This window comes from Dermacentor andersoni, chromosome 1, assembly GCF_023375885.2.
Source record: "Dermacentor andersoni chromosome 1, qqDerAnde1_hic_scaffold, whole genome shotgun sequence".
NCBI classification, from domain to species: domain Eukaryota; kingdom Metazoa; phylum Arthropoda; class Arachnida; order Ixodida; family Ixodidae; genus Dermacentor; species Dermacentor andersoni.
Genome location: NC_092814.1, coordinates 312,081,937 through 312,103,249, shown reverse-complemented (window position 1 = coordinate 312,103,249; position 21,313 = coordinate 312,081,937). Strand labels below are relative to the sequence as shown.

Below are 21,313 nucleotides of genomic sequence, written 5' to 3'. Positions count from 1 at the left end.
ATGTTGAGACGCAGACGGTACATTGATCGTGCGAGAACACGAATGCTAAGGTGCTTGGCATGCTGCCCAAACTAAAATTAGTCTTAACCAAAAGCTCCACACAATACCCACAAACTGTTTGTCGATTTGGGTGCCTCCTAGCTGATTTCCAAGGTGGAGCCGGTTAAATGGGACATGAGAAATAAATTATAAATTATTGGCTAAGATAAATGTACAAAGAAGCTCTTGTGTATTTCATTGATGTTTACACAAGGTAACTTTTAACTCTTGATAATGGTTAAAGGCTAATTCGGGGCTCTCATGCAGGCTGTGCTGCTGTATATTCTTTGATTGATACCAAGCGTGCCACCACATGCTGTAACACAAGAATGGTCAGTCTCCTTAGTAGCTTCGCCGTTAAAACATAAAGGATAAGACATAGTTTCGTACAATAATTACTAGAAGGAACTCTGGTGCTAGTGTCTACGGGAGCTGCAATGAGGGCAGTTCAGCCAGCTTGGGAATTATGGAAAGTACAGTGGAACTCCGGTTATACGTCCCCCGGTTTTGTGACGACCCGGGTTTTACGACGGATTAGCGCAGTCCCGGTGAAGTCCCCATAGATGCGATGCATTAAACACCTCAGTTATCCGACGCAATTTTACACCTGACCCGCGTTATACGACGACCCTCGCGAAGCGCGGGACGGAACGACTGACGAAAGAAAAGTGCCACGGGGTTCTCCCTCTCTTCTCGGTGGCATCGCCTCTCGTCGTGTTGGGGAAGGGTTTCTCTCCCCCCACCAGCAGCCGCCTGCCACGCCCACTGTGCTGAAATACCGCCGTTTCTTCTCCACAATCACTTTCTCCCTCTCTTCTCAGTGGAGTCACGTTGGGGAAGCGTTTCTCTCCTTCCAGTTTTCATGCAGCAGGTAGCTGACAAGGTAGCGCGGGGAGGCCTATGTTTATCGCACATGTTCGTCATAACCCTAGCGACCACAGTTCAGTGAATTTTTTAGTTGTGTGGAGCAACGCGATGCACGATGTCCCGAAAGCGGACAGTTCTGTCACTCGGCGATAAGCTAAATATTATCGAGGAAGCGGAAAAGCAGCATGGAGCCATGAAAGCCAGCATTGCCCGGGACCTTAAGATACCCGAATCTTCGCTAAAGACGATCCTGGCAAACAAAGCGGTGATATTGCAGAATGCCAACAAGTTCGGGCTCAAGCGGAAAGCGGCAAAAGAAGGACAGCATGAGAAATTAGAAAATGTTCTCGTCAAGTGGCTGCATCAAGCACGGAGCTCTGCGATCAACATTGACGGCGCCATTCTAAAAGAAAACGCGGACCTTGTGGCATTGTGTCTGGGCATCGATGACTTCCAGTCATCGAACGGGGTGGCTGGACCACATTAAAAAATGAAACACGATTGTGTACAGCCACTGCTGCGGAGAAAGCACTTCCGTGGACATTTCGACTGTGAACGAGTGGATGGAGTCGCTACCGGTGATGATTGCTGCATACAAGCCCAGCGACGTTTTCAGCGTGGATGAGAGTGGTATTTTTTGCCATATGCAGCCTGAGCAAACCCTTGCGTTTAAGGGTGACAGCTGTCATGGTGGCAAGCGTAGTAAATAGCGTGTGACGCCACTATTCTGTGCTAACGAGGACGGTTCCGAGACGCTGCCCGTGCTCGTTGTTCGAAAGTTTGCCAACACCGCTGCGACATCAGACGAAGGCATTGACGACGCCACAGATGCCATGCCTGTGCCTACCACGTTCGCCAAGGTGCTACGGCACATAGACGGCATCCGGAACTTCATCTGTTCATGCAACACCGCAGAGGACCTCCTTTTGGAAGTTGCCCAACTCGAGCCAAAGCTCTTGGTTCACGGATCAAACAAGGTCCAAAAGAAACTTGCCGACGTTTTTAAAGTTCGCGCCGGCTGGCGGGAATCGCGGCAGTGGGCAGTGGAATGCCGTAAAGTTTCATTTGAATAAAGCATGATTGGTACCTGTACTGCAGCATTAATTCTTATTGCATTTACTTTTTTGGTAATTTGTGTTTCCAAGCCCTGCAGATATGTTAGTAGTTTACATTGAAGTTTCTCGTAAATCCATCGCATGAAATAAGTAGTATTTTTATAGGCATAATTTATGTTTGGATTTTAGGATGCTTTCTCGCTGTCCTGAGAAAGTCGTATAATCGGGGTTCCACTGTACTTGGATTTGCCTTCTGGCTTCAAACGGCGTTGTGACTTTGTAAACTCATTATTTTCAACAAAGTACTGCGTAATAAATAAAGGACCATTATTAAAATTGTACGACAGGAGGATTCAAACACAGGACCTCTAGCACAGAAGCCCGATATTGAAACCATTACACCACGGATGCATGGATCGACAAGTGATGTAAAACGCCCTTATGAATTTATCCCAAGCCAGCCAGTGCCTTGAGACGCTTCGCACATTTCAATTTGGTCACCCCGACAAGCTGAACCATTGTAATTAGTATCAATTGTGCGTGTTTGCAGTGTCTTCTGCACTTCTAAAGCTATAGATTGCTCTGAAATTAAGGACAATGAAGGCCTATGGCTGTGGTGGCTGCATTTTGATGGGGGCGAAATTAAAGAATGCTCATGTGCCTAGATTTAGGTGCGCACTAAAGAGCCCCAGGTAGTCAAAATTAATTCAGTTTCCCCACTGTCATCATCATCATCATCAGCCTATTTTATGTCCATTGCAGGACGAAGGCATCTCCCCGCGACCTCCAATTACCCCTGTTCTGCGCCAACCAATTCCAACTAGCACCTGCAAATTTCCTAATTTCGTTGCACCACCTAGTCTTCTGTCGTCCTCTACTGCGCTTCCCTTCTCTTGGTACCCATTCTGTAACCCTATAATGGTCCAACGGTTATCTACTCTATGCATTACATGACCTGCCCAGTGCCATTTTTTTCTCTTCATGTCATTTAGAATGTTGTTTATACCCGTTTACTCTCTGATCTAAACCACTCCCTTTCTGTCTCTTAAAGTTATGCCAAGCATTCTTCGTTCCATCGCTCTTTGCGCGGTCCTTAACTTGTTCTCAAGCTTCTTTGTCAGTCTCCAAGTCTCTGCCCTATATGTCAGCGCTGGTAAAATGCACTGATTGTATAGTACTTTCCTTTTCAATAATAACAGTAAGCTCCCAGTCAGGAGCTCACGATGTCTGCCGTATGCAATCTAACCCATTTTTATTCTTCTGTTGATTAGCTGACCTAGGTAAATGTACTCCTTCACAGACTCTAGAGGCTGACTGGCGATCCTGAATTCTTGTTCCCTTGCCCGGTTATTCATCATTATCTTTGTCTTCTGCATATTAATCTTCAGCCTCACTCTTACACTCTCTCTGTTAAGGTCCTCAATAATTTTTTATAACTCGTCTGCAGTGTTGCTGAATAGAACAATGTCATCGGCAAACCGAAGGTTGCTGAGGTATTCGCCCTCGATCCTTACTCCTAAACCTTCCCAGTTTTATAGCTTGAATATTTCTTTCAAGCACGCAGTAAATAGCATTGGAGAGATTGTGTCTCCTTGTCTGACTCCTTTCTTTATAGGTATCTTCCTACTTTTCTTGTGTAGAATTTAGGTGGCTGTGGAATCTCTGTAGATATATTCCAAGGTATTTACGTAAGCGGTCTGTACTCCTTGATTACGCAATGCCTCTATGATTGCTGGTATCTCTACTGAATCAAATGCTTTTTCGTAATCTATGAAAGCCATATAGAGAGGCTTATTGTACTCTGCGGATTTCTCGATAACCTGTTTAATGACATGAATGTGATCCATTGCAGAGAATGCCTTCCTGAAGCCCACCTGTTCCCTTGGTTGACTTAAGTCCAGTGTGGCCCTTATTTTATTGGAGGTTATTTTGGTAAATATTTAATATAATACTGGGAGTAAGCTAATGGGCCTATAATTCTTCAGTTCTTGAGCGTATCCCTTTTTGTGGATTAGTATAATGTTTGCATTCTTCCAGTTTTCTGGGACCCTTGCAGTCGATCGACACTTCGTATAGAGAGCCGCCAGTTTTTTCTAGCATTGTCTCCTCCATCTTTGATTAAATCGACTGTTATTCCATCCTCTCCTGCCGCTTTTCCTCGTTTCATACCTTGCAAGGCCCTTCTAACCTCATCTCTAGTTATAGGAGTTTCTGTATGCTGTTCATTATTGTTTTGAATGGAGTACTCATGATTTCTCTGGGTACTGTACAGGTCAGTATAGAATTCTTCCGCTTCTTTTACTATATCTTCGAGATTGCTGATATTACCCGGCTTATCTTTCAGTGCATACATCTTGGTTTGTTCTATGCCAAGTTTCTCACTGATTTCAGGCTGCGTTCATTTTTTACGGCTTCTTCAGTCTTTGTCCCGTTATAATTTAGAATATCACTTATTTTCGCCTTGTTGATCAGTTTTGACAGTTCCGCGAATTCTATCTTATCTCTTGAGTTTGACACTTTCATTCTTTGTCGTTTCTTTATTAGGTCCTTTGTTGTTTGAGAGAGCTTGCCTACTGTTTGTCTTGGTGCGTTGCCTCCCACTTCAATTGCTGCCTCTGAAGCCAGCCTCGTTACAGTTTCATTCATTACCTCTATGTCATCATCATCTCTCTGTTCTAAGGCTGCAAATTTATTCCCTCTGTAGCGTGCCTCATAATCGGATCATGATATGGGCACAAAAACCGAAGAATTTTATTTAAATAATGATTTTCCTTTCTTTTCTTGGAAGCAGCAGTGTGGATGAACCAGCCCGTTCGCGAGCACCTTCTGCTCCCCCAGACTGGCCACCACAGCAGCTAGCCACCAATCCAGCCGTGGCTCCAGCAACAGCAGTAGTCAGTGGTGGCGAGAGTGACAAGGCACGGCTCCTTTCACGCATAGCCAGGATGGGGGCCCAAATGCTACCTATGCCTGGAGCTGTCCCGGCTCAGCCCAGCAGTGACTCCGAAGGGGAGGTGACCAACGTAGTCTTTAAGTAGCAGGCTAGTGCTCCAAGCTTCGAAGTTAAAGACACACTAAAGAGGAATATCAAGTTAAGCTCTATATTCCTCTTTAGTGGCACTCTTCAACATTCAGACCAGAATGTCAAGAGTGCAGAAGCAAAGAGAATGAAACTCTGTAAATGGCCGAGGTACTCAATGCAGTTGCACTCTGATCACATGTTCAAGGTGTAAACGAAAGGTGCTTCAGTGCATTTACCTCTGTGCTTAGGCACAGGCTGTACTAAAGTAAAGAAACTGGCAGGACTTTGATTTGGAAAGCAGAACAAGTTCGGCCATTCGCTTAACTCGCCCAATTCCAGTGATGATGCATTGTGCTGCATCACTCCTAGTTGCTTCGAGAGACAAGCTCCATTCTACCAAAAGCCATGCAGTGGCACCCTTACTTTCAGATTATTCTACTTCAGATGGAGAGGAGTGTGTATGCCAGGGATGCCTATTCTAAAGGAGCCCTAAAGCATATTTTAAGTCTGAGACCCGAGACGTTCATTCGATTTGAGTGCGCTGCCTTTTAAAGAATGTAATCCCAAAGGAATTTTTTTTTTAATCTATTGTGAAGGAGAAATTAGGAGCACAGTATTTACAATCTCCATTCCCCTTGACTCATGTTCTCCTTAGCTGGGATGTGGTGCTGATAAGTGTTCGGCCGGTTACGTCTCACCTTTCCTTCTTTTTGTGGAATGCTTATGATAATTTTTCAAAATGGACATTTGACAAAACTCCCCAAAAGTGACAAGGAGGCGATGATAGAACGGGTCAGCCATGCTAACAAATGTCACTTCCCCCTTTACTCAATATCTTTTAGAGATCTGGCTAGGTCTGCACATGCACAGGCTTATGCATGAAAGTAATTTTTGGTCAAAAACTATCGCCCAGTGTTAGCTGTATGGGCTGCTGCTAGCTAACATTCGCTGGCAGCCGGCTGGAAGCTTAAAGAATGACAAGGAGGAGCAGCCCTTATGGGCTCTTTGTAAGCTCCACACACCACAACTAACAAATAGCTACAAAACTTGGATGGAATGCTTGCAGCTGTATCTCCTACACGTAGAATATGTTTGTTTGCCCAGCCTAATAGAATCTGAATCTATTTATTCAACATTGACATCAGGGTGATGTTCGGGGAATGAACTAAAAGCCTGGGGGTAAGGCTTGACAAATGTCGGTGCCCCCTGCAAGAGGCGTGCTCTCCTTAATCACTCCGACTTGCAGACGGTATTATGGCAAGAGCAGTGACAACAAATAAGGATGAATGTCAACACAATAAAAGTATTAGACAAAGAAGTTTGCATAAGTCAACGTAATTGGGGTGATTCAGGGCCCCCTTTAAGCTGTCACTGAAGTGGCCTTCACCATGACCTGTAACTTTCAGGATGATCGGTCACGAGTGGCTCACCAGGTTCCAGCAGCGGTGCCTTTGCCACAACCCACTGCTAGAGAAGGCTCCCCCAAGCCAGTGGTGAAGCCACGTACCTTCTCGCAGCACTCCTTAGGAGATGCAGTTTCGCATCCAACTCCAGTTCCACCTACACTCCAGCCCATGGTCAACTCTTATGCCTCAGGTCAGTACATTTATCTGTCTTTCTTTTTTGATTTCAAGAGAGCTAAATTTTGTGCTCTTGCTTTTTTTCGCATGCCACTGTTGTGACAAAGCTTAGGGAATTGGGGAGAACTAGGCTTGTGTGAATATTTGATATTTTTTATTATTTTATTAACTATGTTGTTCGATATTCACTTCGGCGTGAATTTTAGCATTCGAATTTTTCAAAGTGTTTGACACCAACGAATAAACATATTGCCCGTATATGCAACGCCCCCAATTACAACACGTCAGAAAGAAAGAACTCCACGTGTATAACCTGTGAAAATAACTGCTTTTAATGCCTGAATCTTCGTAAAAACAGTCCGCATTTGTGGAAACATGAATCGTCCATGTCATATATTCAACCAGCTGCCCTGTTTCCCACCTCTTTGGCGATGCTGATGGCAGAGAACTTTGCCCTGAAAGTGGTTTTACGGCACACCTTGGGGCAATATTCACACTGCCGTGAAGCCACACCTGAAGTCCAAATTTGCATGTAACCTGCTCCCCAATTTTTCTGCTAAAAATGTGTGCACATGCTTGCAGAACGGAACGGGTTAAGTTCACATGTAGATGGAAAGCAACAAGCTAAATTTGCGCAAAGCAGCATATAAACTTCCAACATCACATAGTCAAGGTCACACTTCACAGCATCGTGACGACGCATGACAGGCCAACACGAAATGCTCCCGTGGCCTCAACCACCACAAAATTTTTAAGTGGCCCTGAAGCACTTTTTCAACATAGTAAGAAAACGTTGCCAATCTGTACAAGAGGCTACTGTGAACACATAAGCCAAATATTATTGCACTGCATACAGCACGGAGGTAACAATCGCGTGTCGAAAACAGCAAAAAATCACTTGCTTTTGCTTTCACAATGTCATCATGCAGCGTTATTGGAAGCAGCTGGACCCACCAATAGCTATTGGCTGGTTTTGTTATCACAAAAACATTCTCAGTCATACATAATTGATAATTTTTACTTAATGAAACATATATCTCTGCAATCTCAAAAGCCAGAAGAATCATTTCCTCTTTGCACTGTCGGTCTACACAAGACAGTTGTGCATAGCTGCACCTGTAGCGTGTGGCCTCAGAGATAGCAGCAGCATGCTGCATAGCATAGTGTACTGCAGCCGCCATGGGGTGCCGCTATGAACCCTTTCACCACCAAGATGGTCAACTTTTAGGCTGGACTTTGGCCCGTTGGTGTCTCCCCTTTGTAGCTTCCAGCACACTAGTGGAGATGAAAAGAAGCAGAAATCCGCACGTCTGTGTGGTAATGCCACTTAAACTTAATGGATGCGAAAAATGTTTGCACCGTGAAATTCATGAAACAACATCCTTTAATAGTGAGGCCATTCTATTAGTTAGAAAAGTATTTCAGGGCCTCTTTAATGTAACTAAATCACAATAGTGAACAAGAGCCTGTAAACAAATTGTCTCTACAGGTGGAGTCGTAAGTAATGTTGAACTTGTATTTTTGTATGAGAATATAATAATGGCGCTTTAAAAGTTAACCGACTCCTGAGGTAAAGCAGTTTCTTTTTTAACAAGTAAAGAACCAACTTTCTTAGATTTGTTAATCTGGCTCTTAAGGTGTCATGCAAATCTCACAAATACTTGAACTATTTACTTGGAAGTTGGTATACACTAATTACTATTCACTTCAGTTTTGCTTCAAACCAAACGATTGATATATTCACACAAGCCTACGGAGAACTCTTCTTGATCTTATGTGAATAGATGCAACTAGAAGCAGTATGTATAATTGATGGGGTTGTCAATCTTGTCAATTATGCATACATTTTTCCAACCAAGCTGTTAAATATGGTACATGCCTCAGACAGGGTTTTTTTTTTTTCTTTTTCAATAGCAGCTAATAGTGAGAAAAGATCAAACATTCAAATGATGGCAAGCTACTCAACCCATTTTGCTAATTTATCTCACAGTGCCTACATTATAAGTATGCAGGAGTACTAGTAATTATAAGTGCTCCACCACTTTAGTGCGAAATTTTCAAAGCAGTCTGCGTTGCTGCACCCTGCCTCACATGTGACAGTTTCAAATTTTCACCTTCATTCAGTGTTCTGCAGCTATAGATTCAGTAGCTTACTGGTGTTTCTGTACTTATATGTGGTCTCGCCAGCTAGCAGCACAGTGTTCTGAAAATAACCTGCTGTGATAGCCCACTGGCTACGGCATTTGGCTGCTGAGCTCGAGGTCATCGGTTTGATCCCGGCCGTGGTGGCTACATTTCAATTGGGGCAAAATGCAAAAGCACTCATTTGTTTAAGCTTACGTGCATGTTAAAGAACTCCGAGGGGTTGAAATTAATCTGGAGTCCCCGCTATGGCGTGCCTCATAATCGGATCATTGTTTCGGCATGTAAAACCCCAAAATTTAATTTCGTTCTGAAAATAACCTTGCAAGTGCTAGCTGATGTACACAACACTGCAGACTAGCTGAGGCTGACTTTATCTTTACGAGCAGTGTGGGAGTTTCATACTATCTTTCTGCATACATGCATACATGGATAAGCTGCTGTTATCAGCATTCGTTATTGTCTATATAGTACTGGCTTTGTGTGCGCCTAATAAGGAGCACTCTTGGTGCATACGGACCTGCTTTCAGGGCCAGCAGCCCCCACCATGCCTGCAACCCCACACATGGCCCTGTACCAAGCGCAGAGCCAGCTTGCAGTGAGTTGAGAGTATTGCACAAATTTGTCTAGTGGTGCAGTTCAGCAGAATGGCACGAATTTGAGTTTTAAGATTATTTGTAATGTTTGTTAATTCAAACGAATCGTAAAATGTTTGATTGTACTGCTGGATTTTGGTGCATTTCAAAACTGCCTAATTTAAGCAGTGAGCAACACGAGAACAAGGTGAGAGCAGGAGCCAACAGTTTGACAATTGGACTTGTCTTCTTTAAGGCCTTGAAAAAGACAAGTCCACCGGTCGAAACGTTGGCTCCTGCTCTCACCTTGTTCTCATGTTGCTGATTGTCTTGAATTTCCATCTCCCGCATTTCCTGTGTTTCCCCTAATTCAAGCAAATAATTCGAATTATTGATGATTTCCAAAAGTCTGGAAGTTGGCTACCCTGCAAAGCTTTTTTACAACCAAAACCTCTCATGCACAGATCTGAGTCTCCATAACAATAAAACGAAAAAGGGGTGGGGGGGGGGGGAATTGCCACCGGGCTTCCATAAGAGGAGTTTACATCCCACTGGTTTGAGTGCTGAATGGTCACTGCCCATTTCAAAGGGCCAATCAGAGACATTGTCATGGTGGAACAGAGGGGGCATGCCATTCTTTTAAACAAGTGTGGCATAATTATGATGGTGACAAAATCTAGTTTCCGTAATAGTTTAGAAAGAAGGAATTCCTCAGATCTTTGCAAAAATTTAGCAGTTACACTTCATATGCAGCAGAGACACATAGGCGGGGGAGAAGCAAGGGTGCATGTTATTCTTAAAGCATAGTCTGTCGCACACATTATACACGCAACCAAATATGTTGAGCTGAAAGAATCTACAGAAACATTCACTGATGCCCGTTGACTAGCATCCTGAATTGGCCTGTCTACACTAGCCATGGTCATTGCCTTGAGTCTCCATTCTTCTCTCTCACATGTAATTTCCACACACCACTGCCCCACTGCTTCTACTGGAGACATACCTGCTGCCATTTGTTCATGTACCCACCTTTTCTACCCAGCATTGACATAACCGTGTGCTGCTACTTCATTTGGAGCCATACTTGCCATGGCGAGTCGACTTTGTTCCATATTCACTGCTTTCTCATTCTTTCAGTTCAGTTTTTTGCATTACTGGTCATGGCTGGTGCACTTAAATTCAATCTTCTGCTTGACAGATTTGCCATGCCTCTATCGTGGCTGTCTGCTGCATTTGGCTTTCCTCTGGACTAGCTTTCTTGGTAGTGCCATTCTGGAAACTATGCAAATGCCTCCTGTGCAGCCATTTTTATAAGTGCACGTTACATCACGCCTCTCCCCATCACACACATCATGCTGCTCAAGCTTGAGCTGCAACTAACTCTCTCTGTGGTAACTCAACGCTGCTCATTGCAGCCAAGGCACACTGACTGACAAACAGAAATAAGCTCAAAACTACTCTATAGACGGCTCCACTGTAAAATGTAGAAAGTGCGCATCCCATTGCGTGATGCTAACCAGCACCTTTGCATACTCAAGGTTTCCATATGACCCCTGAAAACTCCGCACTTGAGATAATGACGTCTGTGGATGGCAGTTTTTGGTTTGTACAAAGCCTTGCAGTGGTGGGTCAGCCAACTCACAGGATTTTTTGCATGTTGCTTATTCAAGCGTATTGTTTTTCCTACCAAAAGCAGTAACAATGTAACACTACTTGCTGAATGGACAGTAACTATAAATAGGTGCACGCGAAATCTCCTGTTGTACATTTAGCACCGTGTTGCTAATCAGCCTGGCAAGTAACTTCTAACACTGCTTGTATGGTCAGAAGTGGCGGAAAAGGGACGTTTGTGGATAATTGTGCATTTAATTCAAATTCAAAATTCAAACGAAGGGTCAATTCGGGCGCCGTCAGATCACCGTGTTGGGACACCTCGTTGACGCATCCGGTGTCCAACCAGATCCGGAAAAACTTCGCGCCGCACGCAGTTTCCCTGTGCCACGTTCTGCCTCTGATGAGCGCTGCTTCGGTGGCCTGTGATCTTACTTTCGCTGTTTGGTCAAAAACTTCGCCGACGTTGCTCGGCCTTTGACAGATCTTCTAAAGAAGAATGCGCCATTCTCATGGGGCCCGGAGCAGGCTCATGCATTCGCCGCTCTCATCTGGTTTCTGACCACCCCTCCCATACTTGCCCACTTTGATCCGTCTGCACCAACCGAAGTCCACACTGACGCAAGCGGCTATGGCATCGGCGCTGTTCTCGCCCAACACCAGAATGGTACCGAGTGCATGATAGCTCACGCCAGCCGCCTGCTGTCACCTGCCGAGAGAAATTACTCCATCACCTAGCGGGAGTGCTTGGCTTTAGCTTGGGCTGTTGCCAAGTTGCGGCCATATTTGTACGGCCGCACGTTTTCGGTCGTCACAGACCACCACGCACTCTGCTGGCTGTCTTCCCTACGGGACCCGACTGTACGTTTTGGTCGCTGGGCTTTGCGGCTCCAGGAATTTTCGTTTAATGTCCATTACAAGACTGGACTCCTCCACAAGGACGCTGACTGCCTCTCGCGTCACCCCGTGGATCCTCCCGATCCTGTTGCACATGATCCAGTGACCTGCGTGATGGCTTTGACTGACATGACGGACATGCACGCTGAACAACGCGACGCATCCTTACGGTCCATCATCGCCGGAGTGCAATCTGGCAGCACCGACGGCACGTGCTGCATGTTCGTGCTGTATGACAGCATCCTCTACCACTGGAATATCAACCCTGATGGCCCTGAGTTGCTGCTTTTCCTTCCTCGTCATCTGCGACCCGTCGTTCTCGAACAACTTCACGATGCACCGACGGCGGGACACCTTGGAGTTTTGCATGCATATGACTGCGTATGACGCCGGTTCTTCTGACCGGGTCTCTACCGCTCTGTGCGTCGTTATGTTGCAACTTGCAAATTGTGTCAGCGCCGGAAGAAACCTCCCCTGGCACCTGTCAGAAGTGGTGGAAAATGCGCCATTCTCATAGGGCCGTTCTTTCATGTAGGCCTTGACCTGCTTGGCCCTTTTCTGACGACTAGAGGGAACAAGTGGATCGCTGTCGCTACTGATTACGCGACACGCTATGCGATAACAAAGGCATTGCCGACTAGTTGCGCAACTGACATCGCTGATTTTCTCCTTCACGGTGTCATTCTCCAGCACGGTGCACCTCGACAGTTACTTAGACAGCGGCCGCTCGTTCTTGTCTCAAGTTGTGGACGACCTCCTCCACTCTTGTGCCGCTGAGCACAAGCTGTCCACTCCCTACCACCCACAAACGAACGGTCTTACGGAACGTCTCAAATGAATCATCACAGAGATGCTGTCGATGTAAGTCTCCAACGATTACCACAGTTGGGACGCCACGCTGGCTTACGTGACGTTCACGTATAACTCGTCCCGACATGACACCGCAGGATATTCACCCTTTTATGTTTTGTATGGTCATGACCCCGCTTTGCCCTTTGACACCATCCTACCTTCTTTGCCCCGCGTCGCCACTGAGTACACTCGTGAAGTCATCGAACGCACTCACATGGCGCGTCAAGTCGCCTGATCTCACTTATTAGCCTCGCAGCATCTGCAAAAAGAGTGTTACGACCGGTGCCATTGCGATGTTCAGTTCACCCCAGGTGCTTGGGTGCTGCTTTGGTCACCATGTCGTCAGATCGGCCTCTCCCAGAAGCTTCTCTCTCGCTAGACAGGGCCTTATGAAGTCCTACGCCAAGTTAACGATGTCAATTACGCGATTTCGCCACTACACTTTGATGCATCTTCAAGTAAGACGCCTATCGATGTCGTGCACATTTCGCTGCTGAAGCCATACTTCGCGCGCAATTCTTCGCCTGCCATGCGCCGAGACGGCGCTTCGCCACCCGGGGGTCCTGTTACGGAAGGATGAGAGAAGAGAGAGGGAGAAGATCGGAGACGCTGGCTGCTGTGTGTTGTTGGTGGTCAGCCATCTTAGCTATTCTGACTCATCCTGTATATATATTGTAAATATAGTTTTTATATACTCGCGACATCCCCGTAACAATTATCGGTTATAACAATGAGAAGCTGCTGCACCGTCAACTTTTGTATGTTTTCCATGGTGAAATAACCAGCTTACTACAATGCCCAGATTCCGCATTATCGGTTATAACAATGAAGTCTGGCTGCTGGGTGTCTATGCCGAAAGGTAGTGAAATGCGAAATCCTTGAAAAGAAAAAGAAGAAAATGAGGAAATTGAGCCACTTCACGATGGCCCGCTGCCCCAACAGCTGCATGCTCATTTTCCAACCTTCTTGACGTGCCTCTCTCCCGTCATCCTTCCACCCCTCGAAACATGAATAGGCTGCACCCATAGCTCTGCGCTGCACCACCCTCCAAAACACAAATGGATCACGCCAACTGCGCTGTTATCACTAGGAACCTTCCGCTGCATTATGTGGAGCACCTGGATGCCTTGGAAGAGGATGTCTGCAAGCTGCGCATAAAGCATGCAAGGCTGACAGACATGGGGTTTTCTTGTGCAAGCCAGTGACAAACGTGGTGAGATGCTTGTGGTGATCTCGCCTCAGCGTTTCTTCTGGATTTCTCAAGCTGAGAGGCTGCTGCGGCAACCTTCTCGCATTTTTTAAGAGGCCCCTCTTGGAACCACCAAAGCGATGCCTCGGTGGAGCTCGCATATCGCTTGGCGTCCGTGACCCCTCTTTGCAGTTGTTATGGCAACACCATTCTTTAACGCCAACAGCCGTAGCTTGTTATAAGTGATCGGAGCACCCAGGAAGCACTTAAGTGCGTGAACACAATTAGCAGCCGGATGGAGGATGGTGGTGGGGAGGGGCTCTGGCCTCCCTGCCGTTAGTTTTCTCACAGCGTTTCTTCTGGATTTCTCAAGCTGAGAGGCTGCTGCGGCAACCTTCTCGCATTTTTTAAGAGGCCCCTCTTGGAACCACCAAAGCGATGCCTCGGTGGAGCTCGCATATCGCTTGGCGTCCGTGACCCCTCTTTGCAGTTGTTATGGCAACACCATTCTTTAACGCCAACAGCCGTAGCTTGTTATAAGTGATCGGAGCACCCAGGAAGCACTTAAGTGCGTGAACACAATTAGCAGCCGGATGGAGGATGGTGGTGGGGAGGGGCTCTGGCCTCCCTGCCGTTAGTTTTCTCACATCAGCTCTGCCATCCCCCTATTTTGATTTTTTCATGCAACCCAGTTGTAGCAATTATCGGCTATAACGAGGGAATTTTCATGGCACTTGAATATTGTTATAAGTGGGTTCGACTGTATATGTGCACACTGATATCAGCAGGAAACACTGTAGATGTAGTACTTCATTATGTCCATGTTCATTATATAAGGGTTCGACTGTATATAGGGATGCTTTCATTTTACTGTGGTGATTCTAGGGTCAAGCTTGCTCAAACGAAGGCATAGTAGTATTAAGTTTATAACTGACATGTCAGCGTGGATGTTTTGGCAGGTTCGTATTGCATTGTTCAAGCAACGTAGCATGGAGAAAACAAAGATACGAGAAGAGGGGCACACACACAGTGCTCTGCCTGTCTTCTCATAACATGTCTGCACTGCATTGACTCAACAACGTTGCTTCAACTTGCCCTGGCTACCACTTTTCTTCTTTTTTTAGCCTATATGTACCCAGTGAGCATTACAGTAGGGGGGTAATTGAATGTTTCATCAACATCGTCATCATCAGCCTATTTTATGTCCACTGCAGGACGAAGGCCTCTCCTTGCTATCTCCAATTACCCCTGTCCTATGCCAACCGATTCCAGCTAGCACCTGTGAATGTCTTAATTTCATCACCCCACCTAGTCTTCTGCCATCCTCGACTGCGCTTCCCTTCTCTTGGCACCCATTCTGTAACCCTAATGGTCCACCGGTTATCTAACCTGCACATTACCTGACCTGCCCAGCTCCATTTCTTTCTCTTAATGTCAATTAGAATATCGGCTATCCCTCTTTGCTCTCTGATCCACACCGCCCTCTTCGTGTATTATAACATTACGCCTAACATTCTTCGTTCCATTGCTCTTTGCGCGGTCCTTAACTTGTTTTCGAGCTTCTTTGGCGGTCTTCAAGTTATTGCCCCATATGTCAGCACCGGTAGAATGCATTGATTATACACCTTTCTTTTTAATGATAATGGTAAGCTTCCAGTCAGAATCTGACAATGCCTGCTGAATGTGCTCCAACCCATTTTTATTCTTCTGCAAATTTCCTTCTCATGATTAGGGTTCCTTGTGAGTAGTTGACCTAGGTAAACGTTCTCCTTCAGACTCTAGAAGCTGATTGGTGATCCTGAACTCTTGTCCCCTTGCCTGGGTTTTGATCATTATCTTTGTCTTCTGCATATTAATCTTCAACCCCAGTTTTACACTCTCTCTGATGAGGTCCTCAATCATTTGTTGTAACTTGTCTGCAGTATTGCTGAACAGAACGTCATCTGCAAACCGAGGGTTGCTGAGATATTCGCTGTCGATCCTTACTACTTAGCCTTCCCAGTTTAATAGCTTGAATATGTCTTCCAAGCACGCAGTGAATAGCATTGGAGAGATTGTGTCTGCTTGTCTGACCCCTTTCTTTATAGGTATACGTATTCCTACTTGTGTAGGATTAAGGTAGCTGTGGAATCACTCTAGATACTTTCCAAGATATTTACATAAGCGCCCTGTAATTTTGATTGTATAATGCCTTATAATGCCTGACTGCTGGTATCTTGACTGAATCAAATGCCTTTTCGTAATCTATGAAAGCCGTATAGATAGGCTGATTGTACTCTGTGGATTTCTCGATTACCTGATTGATGACATGGATGTGATCCATTGTAGAGTATCCCTTCCTGAAGCCTACCTGTTACCTTGGTTGACTAAAGTCCAGTGGTGCCCTTATTCTCTTGGAGATTATCTTGGTGATATTTTATATAATACTGGAAGTAAGCCAACTGGCCTATAATTTTTCAATTCTTTAATGTCTCCCTTTTTGTGGATTAGTATAATGTTGGCATTCTTCCAGTTCTCTGGGACCCTTGAAGTCGATAGACAGTTTGTACAAAGGGCGGCTAGATTTCAAGCATTATTTCTCCTCCATATTTGATTAAATCGACTGGTAGTCCATCTTCTGCCTCTTTTCCCCGTTTCATGTCTTGCAAGGCCCTTCTAACTTCATCGTTAGTTATAGAAGGAGCCTCTGTAACCTGTTCATTACTACTTCAAATTGAGGTATCGTGGCTGCTTTGGGTACTATATAGGTCAGTATAGAATTCTTCTGCTACTTTTACTGTATCTTCAAGATTGCTGATATTACCCTGCTTATCTTTCAGAGCATACATCTTGTTTTGTCTGATGCCAAGTTTCCTTCTCACTGATTTCAGGCTGTGTCCATTTTTTACTGCTTCCTCAATCGTTCTCACGTTATTATTTTGAATATCCCTTATTTTCTTCTTGTTGATTAGTTTTGACAGTTCTGCAAATTCTATCTGATCTCATGAGTTGGACACTTTTATTCTTTGTCGTTTCTGTGTTAAGTCCTTTGTTACTTGGGAGAGCTTACCTACTGGTTGCCTTGGTGCCTTACCTCCCACTTCAGTTGCTGCATCTGAAGCCAGCCTAGCTACAGTTTCATTCATTGCCCTATGTCATCTTCATCTCTCTGTTCTAAGGCTGCATATTTGTTTGCAAGTGCCAGCCTGGATTGGTTTATACAGAGAAATATGTGCGCATGGTAAACTGTCATGACAAAAAGTACAGTACATCAGTAAAAATATACAAAAAACCTTATAACACAGGTGCTAATGCGAAATTGCATTTAGTGATTAGTGTGTCTTCTCTTCTCATCTCCTTGTCTTCCTTGGTCTGCATTACTTGCAACAGCAGTCTTGATAAAGAAAGAGGTTTCACAAAAGCAAAAGTAATATTTAATAGGTGAGTTACGTCAACCAACCAGTATTCAGCATGTTTATTGGCTGGTGACACTGTTTCACGGATATGCTGGGCTAGGTTGTGTGAGAAAATGCTTGTCTCATGCTTGGAAAAAGTACCACAGTTCCGCTCAGTTAAAATATAGCTTTCAGGAAACCACATAGTAGTATACAGTAAAACATTTAACGAAGTTGCTGGGACTCTATAGAGTTATTTCATTAATTGAAGTTCCCAATGCAAGTGCTATCCCTGCCGCCTTTTCATCACCACTGCAACACTGCTAAGGATATGTTCACTTCATTGTTTTGATTTCCCATGTAATAGACATTATTCTTAGCCAGTCCAGTGGTTACACAAATATTTATTGAGGAGCCATTTCATCTCTATTCGTTTTTACTTTGTGTATCTTGGAGGCAAGAATATAATGAGCACCTTGGCATGACCTGAAGGAGGGTACATTCTCCCGAGGCCAAAAGAATTGGAAATTCTTACTATTGCCAATAATCCTAATGCAAATAATTTTCTTCGAAACCAATTAAGTTCTTTGAACGGAAATTCAAAATCTGCACCTAAAGCAGTACCAGGTTAACCTTGCGACTTTCTATGCTTGAAAACTAACAATACCGGTTTCACTTTGGACTTTATGTAGCTGCAGCTCTTATTGGGCCCTGGTGTTCCCTTACCTTGCCTCATTGCATGCAGTGTACAGCCTTGCATTTTGAAGGTGAGGTGTGCGCTTACTCCCCCACCCTTCTCTTCTTGCTTCCATATCCTACCAGCAGAGTGCACTGGCTGCCTACCCATATCAGCAGCAGGGCCTCCTACTGCCACCAGGAGCACACACCTACTCTGCTGCCATGCCTTCAGCCGCAAGTGTAGCAGCTGACATGCAGCTGCCCTTGCTACTGTCAGAGACACGCTCACAGAATACGGAAGTCCGACTGAACATTTCCAAGCTAGCCGACAAGGTGGATGAGATCCTCAGAAAGGTGACTACAAGGGCACATTTTCTCTCATAGCTAGAAAAAGAAAGCATCATATACTGCTTGAAATTATGCATGTGACCTGTGTTGAAATGCAAATTTAACTTCTTAGTCATTCCACCTATCAAACACTTGGATGATCCCAACATGTAAGTTAGCTGGCAAAAAAAATAAATCTTGAAAATACCATAGTATGCCGGCCCACAACCAAGTGTGCCATTGCACACTGCTTGCTTTGTATTCAAATATGGGATTATGTGGAAATTGCTATGGCACTTTGAAAGTCCATGAAAGGAAGAGTGAATGCAATTAGTTTTTAGGTTAGATTAGAGCGCGACTGCTTTTTTTTTTTTTTAAGTGGGATTGGTGCCATCCTTTCTGAATCTAGCATCATACATACAAGCATGGGGTGTAGGTTATGTACTGACAAATGTGTCTGCAAGGTGCACCATTGCGCAGTACAGAAATGGCTGAAAATTCAAGTGTCAAGTCCTGTGTTCCTGCTTTTGAGAGCCCCACTTTCCTACCGAGAAAGTCATAGCGAAGGCACATCTACGTCACACTGAATGCCTCTGACATTATTGATCAAGACACATGACTTCAGTAAATCATTCAGTGTGGCAGTAATTCATTCGGTGATATACCACGTAGCAAAAAAAAAGGAATAGATTAAAAAAAAAGGTGTGGCTCATGTCGTAAATGTGATGCCATTCCTTGACCCTGTTATGGGAGAACGCAGGAAAGGAATGTCGCTTGCAGACACTAGGCCAGACAATGAGAGCGAGTGATTTCTATGTTGGCAGTATGTTGGCGCCCTGTCCCGTTCTCTTCTCTAGTGTGTTATTTGGCATCCTTATATTTTATAATGAGTTGGCAGTGAAGCTTCCCTCCCGGCAGCATTTCCAGTAGAGCATAGTGAGGGGCCCTTTAAAATGTTCATGAAGTTGTTCAGACATCCATTGCTCTTTTGTAATGCTGCATACTACAGTATTTGTGGTCAAGGTAGCATAGGGCTGTAGTGAACTAACCAAATTGCCCTTTCAACTTTTCTATTAGAAAGACTAACTTTATAGTTTTCTTGGCAAGCATTTTCAACTTGTCCTGCTATAATTGGGTCTTTTTCTTCTTTCAACCAAATCATGCTGTGCAGCTGGATGCGGCGAAGTCCCAGCTGCCTTCAGCTCCACTACTGGGCTCCAACATGGACAGCGATGTACTGCTTTACAACATCCAGAGGATGGTCCAGGCAAGGCTTGCACTCATGCTTTCAGTGTACCCACTACGGACAGTCTCACACTTTGTTAGCCTCTTGCCGTGCCTTGGACAAGTTCGGTTAGTCCACGCTTTTCTGGTAAAAGCAGCCAAGGACGAGCTCAGCTCATCACCGGCACTTTGCATTTTCTAGCAATGCCATGGGCAAGCCTAGTTTTGTCTTACTACTTAGTCATGCTTTTGGTAGATGGCAGCACACAACCCATGGGACAGCACAAGCATAAGCAAATTATTCTTTCTGAGAAGGTAAAACATGTTGGCATCTGGGGTCTTTCAAGATAGTGTGGCCATTGTCGGTCAGAATTCAGAATAATAATGTGGAATGGAAGGGTTTAATTTGCTTCCGAAAATTTTAATCCAAAGCTCCAGTATCATATTTTGTTTTATGCTCACGTAAGGGGTGACCTGGGCCTTGAGCAAAATTTGTATTGCTATTGCTACTAGAGGAATGAAATTTATAGATAAGTAATTATATGTGTTATTTGCAAATGTGCTGCTAGTTTTTCTCTACATAACAAAGAAAATATTTTTAGATGTTTTTTCTGTTCCAAATATTCGGGATGAATGGAAAAAAATGTTTTACAATAAGCTTAAAGATACTGTATGTGAATATATTCTTGAACACTCGAGGAGCGCAATAAGCATTCTTTCATGTTTATACCTCTACTTTATCCAAAGTTAGGGAAGTTTGAAGTTGTTTCTTGACATATGAATTCTTTTTTTTTTAATTCAAGATTTCAAAATCTTTCAGGGTGCAGTAACATGGCATTATAGACTTGCTGCACTCCTTGGAAGCCTAGATATCTTCTAAAGATATCGTACATATCAAAGAAAATAAAGATAAATGTCAATTTTAAAAAGTACTTCAAAGCTCTACTTCCAATAATATCATGGTAAGAGCTTGATTACTCGGAGAAAAAATTAAGGGTAAAGTTCCACTTTTTCCTCAATTTCGCACTGAAACCTCAGTGCTGGCATATCAGTGTGGCATCACATATTTCATATTTTCTCATAGATAGGCCACTGTGGCACAGGAGGAATTCTTGGAACTTGCCAAGTGGTTGGTTCATTTAAAATATGATATAGTCCATCTTGTAATTGAAGGAACAGGCCCGAGCAGATGTCATCAAAATCTATGATGTCATAGTGAGCTGGTGTAGGCGTCACTACCACTGTTTCGTTTTTGTCTTTTCGGCCTTGCCAAATGTGCTCTAGAAGTAAGAGTGGCTTTTTTTGGCATTGCATAAGGGTAATTTTACTAATACAGTTCAACTTATTTTTTCTTTAGTGTCCCTTTAAATGCAAATTTATTTTTAAAAAAACGCAGGTTGAATAATGGCCTATTGTACTTCCTGTGCTGCCAATGACTCACTACCATGCAACTTGAAGCATTTGGCTTGGCTCGGTCACATTACATTGGCTTAGGTAGCTAGTGTCACCTAAAGGGGAGGCTAACGAGAAACTTGTGTACAAAGCTCTTGGCGCAAGACTCATTCCTTGATCGAAGCCTCTACGGAATAAGCACTGTATAGGCTGTCATCAAAGAGTGTCATTTCTGGATGCGAAGGCACATTCCTACTCGCAAAGAAATATTTCATTTTAGTGTTTACAAAAGCAGGCTCCCATTCAGCATCTAACCACGTACCCGAGCACACGAGGGTTGGACCCTCCCGCGTGTAGCCGTGCGCGGCTTAGCCGTGTCTGGGGAAAGGGGGATCCCGGAGGTTGAGCCGATGCCGGGTGTTTGGACCTTTAAGGCCCCCAGGCGGAGGCAACACACCTCTTTGGCCTCTGCTTCACATAGACGGCACC

At 44.5% G+C, this 21,313-nt stretch overlaps 1 protein-coding gene across 5 annotated transcripts in view; it reads left to right on the top strand.

The window, feature by feature from the left end:
- LOC126548399 (FK506-binding protein 15-like) overlaps positions 1 to 21,313 on the top strand; it is a 112,275-nt gene that overhangs the window by 34,618 nt on the left and 56,344 nt on the right. For 4 of the 5 annotated variants that reach the window (XM_055063381.1, XM_055063383.2, XM_055063385.1 and 1 more), the window contains exons 11-15: positions 4,753 to 4,975; positions 6,390 to 6,579; positions 9,236 to 9,303; positions 18,026 to 18,235; positions 19,380 to 19,475. In XM_055063381.1, the coding sequence (XP_054919356.1) occupies positions 4,753 to 4,975; positions 6,390 to 6,579; positions 9,236 to 9,303; positions 18,026 to 18,235; positions 19,380 to 19,475 (787 nt within the window). The remainder of the gene's footprint in view (positions 1 to 4,752; positions 4,976 to 6,389; positions 6,580 to 9,235; positions 9,304 to 18,025; positions 18,236 to 19,379; positions 19,476 to 21,313) is intronic. The other variant, XM_055063382.2, reaches the window with a different exon arrangement.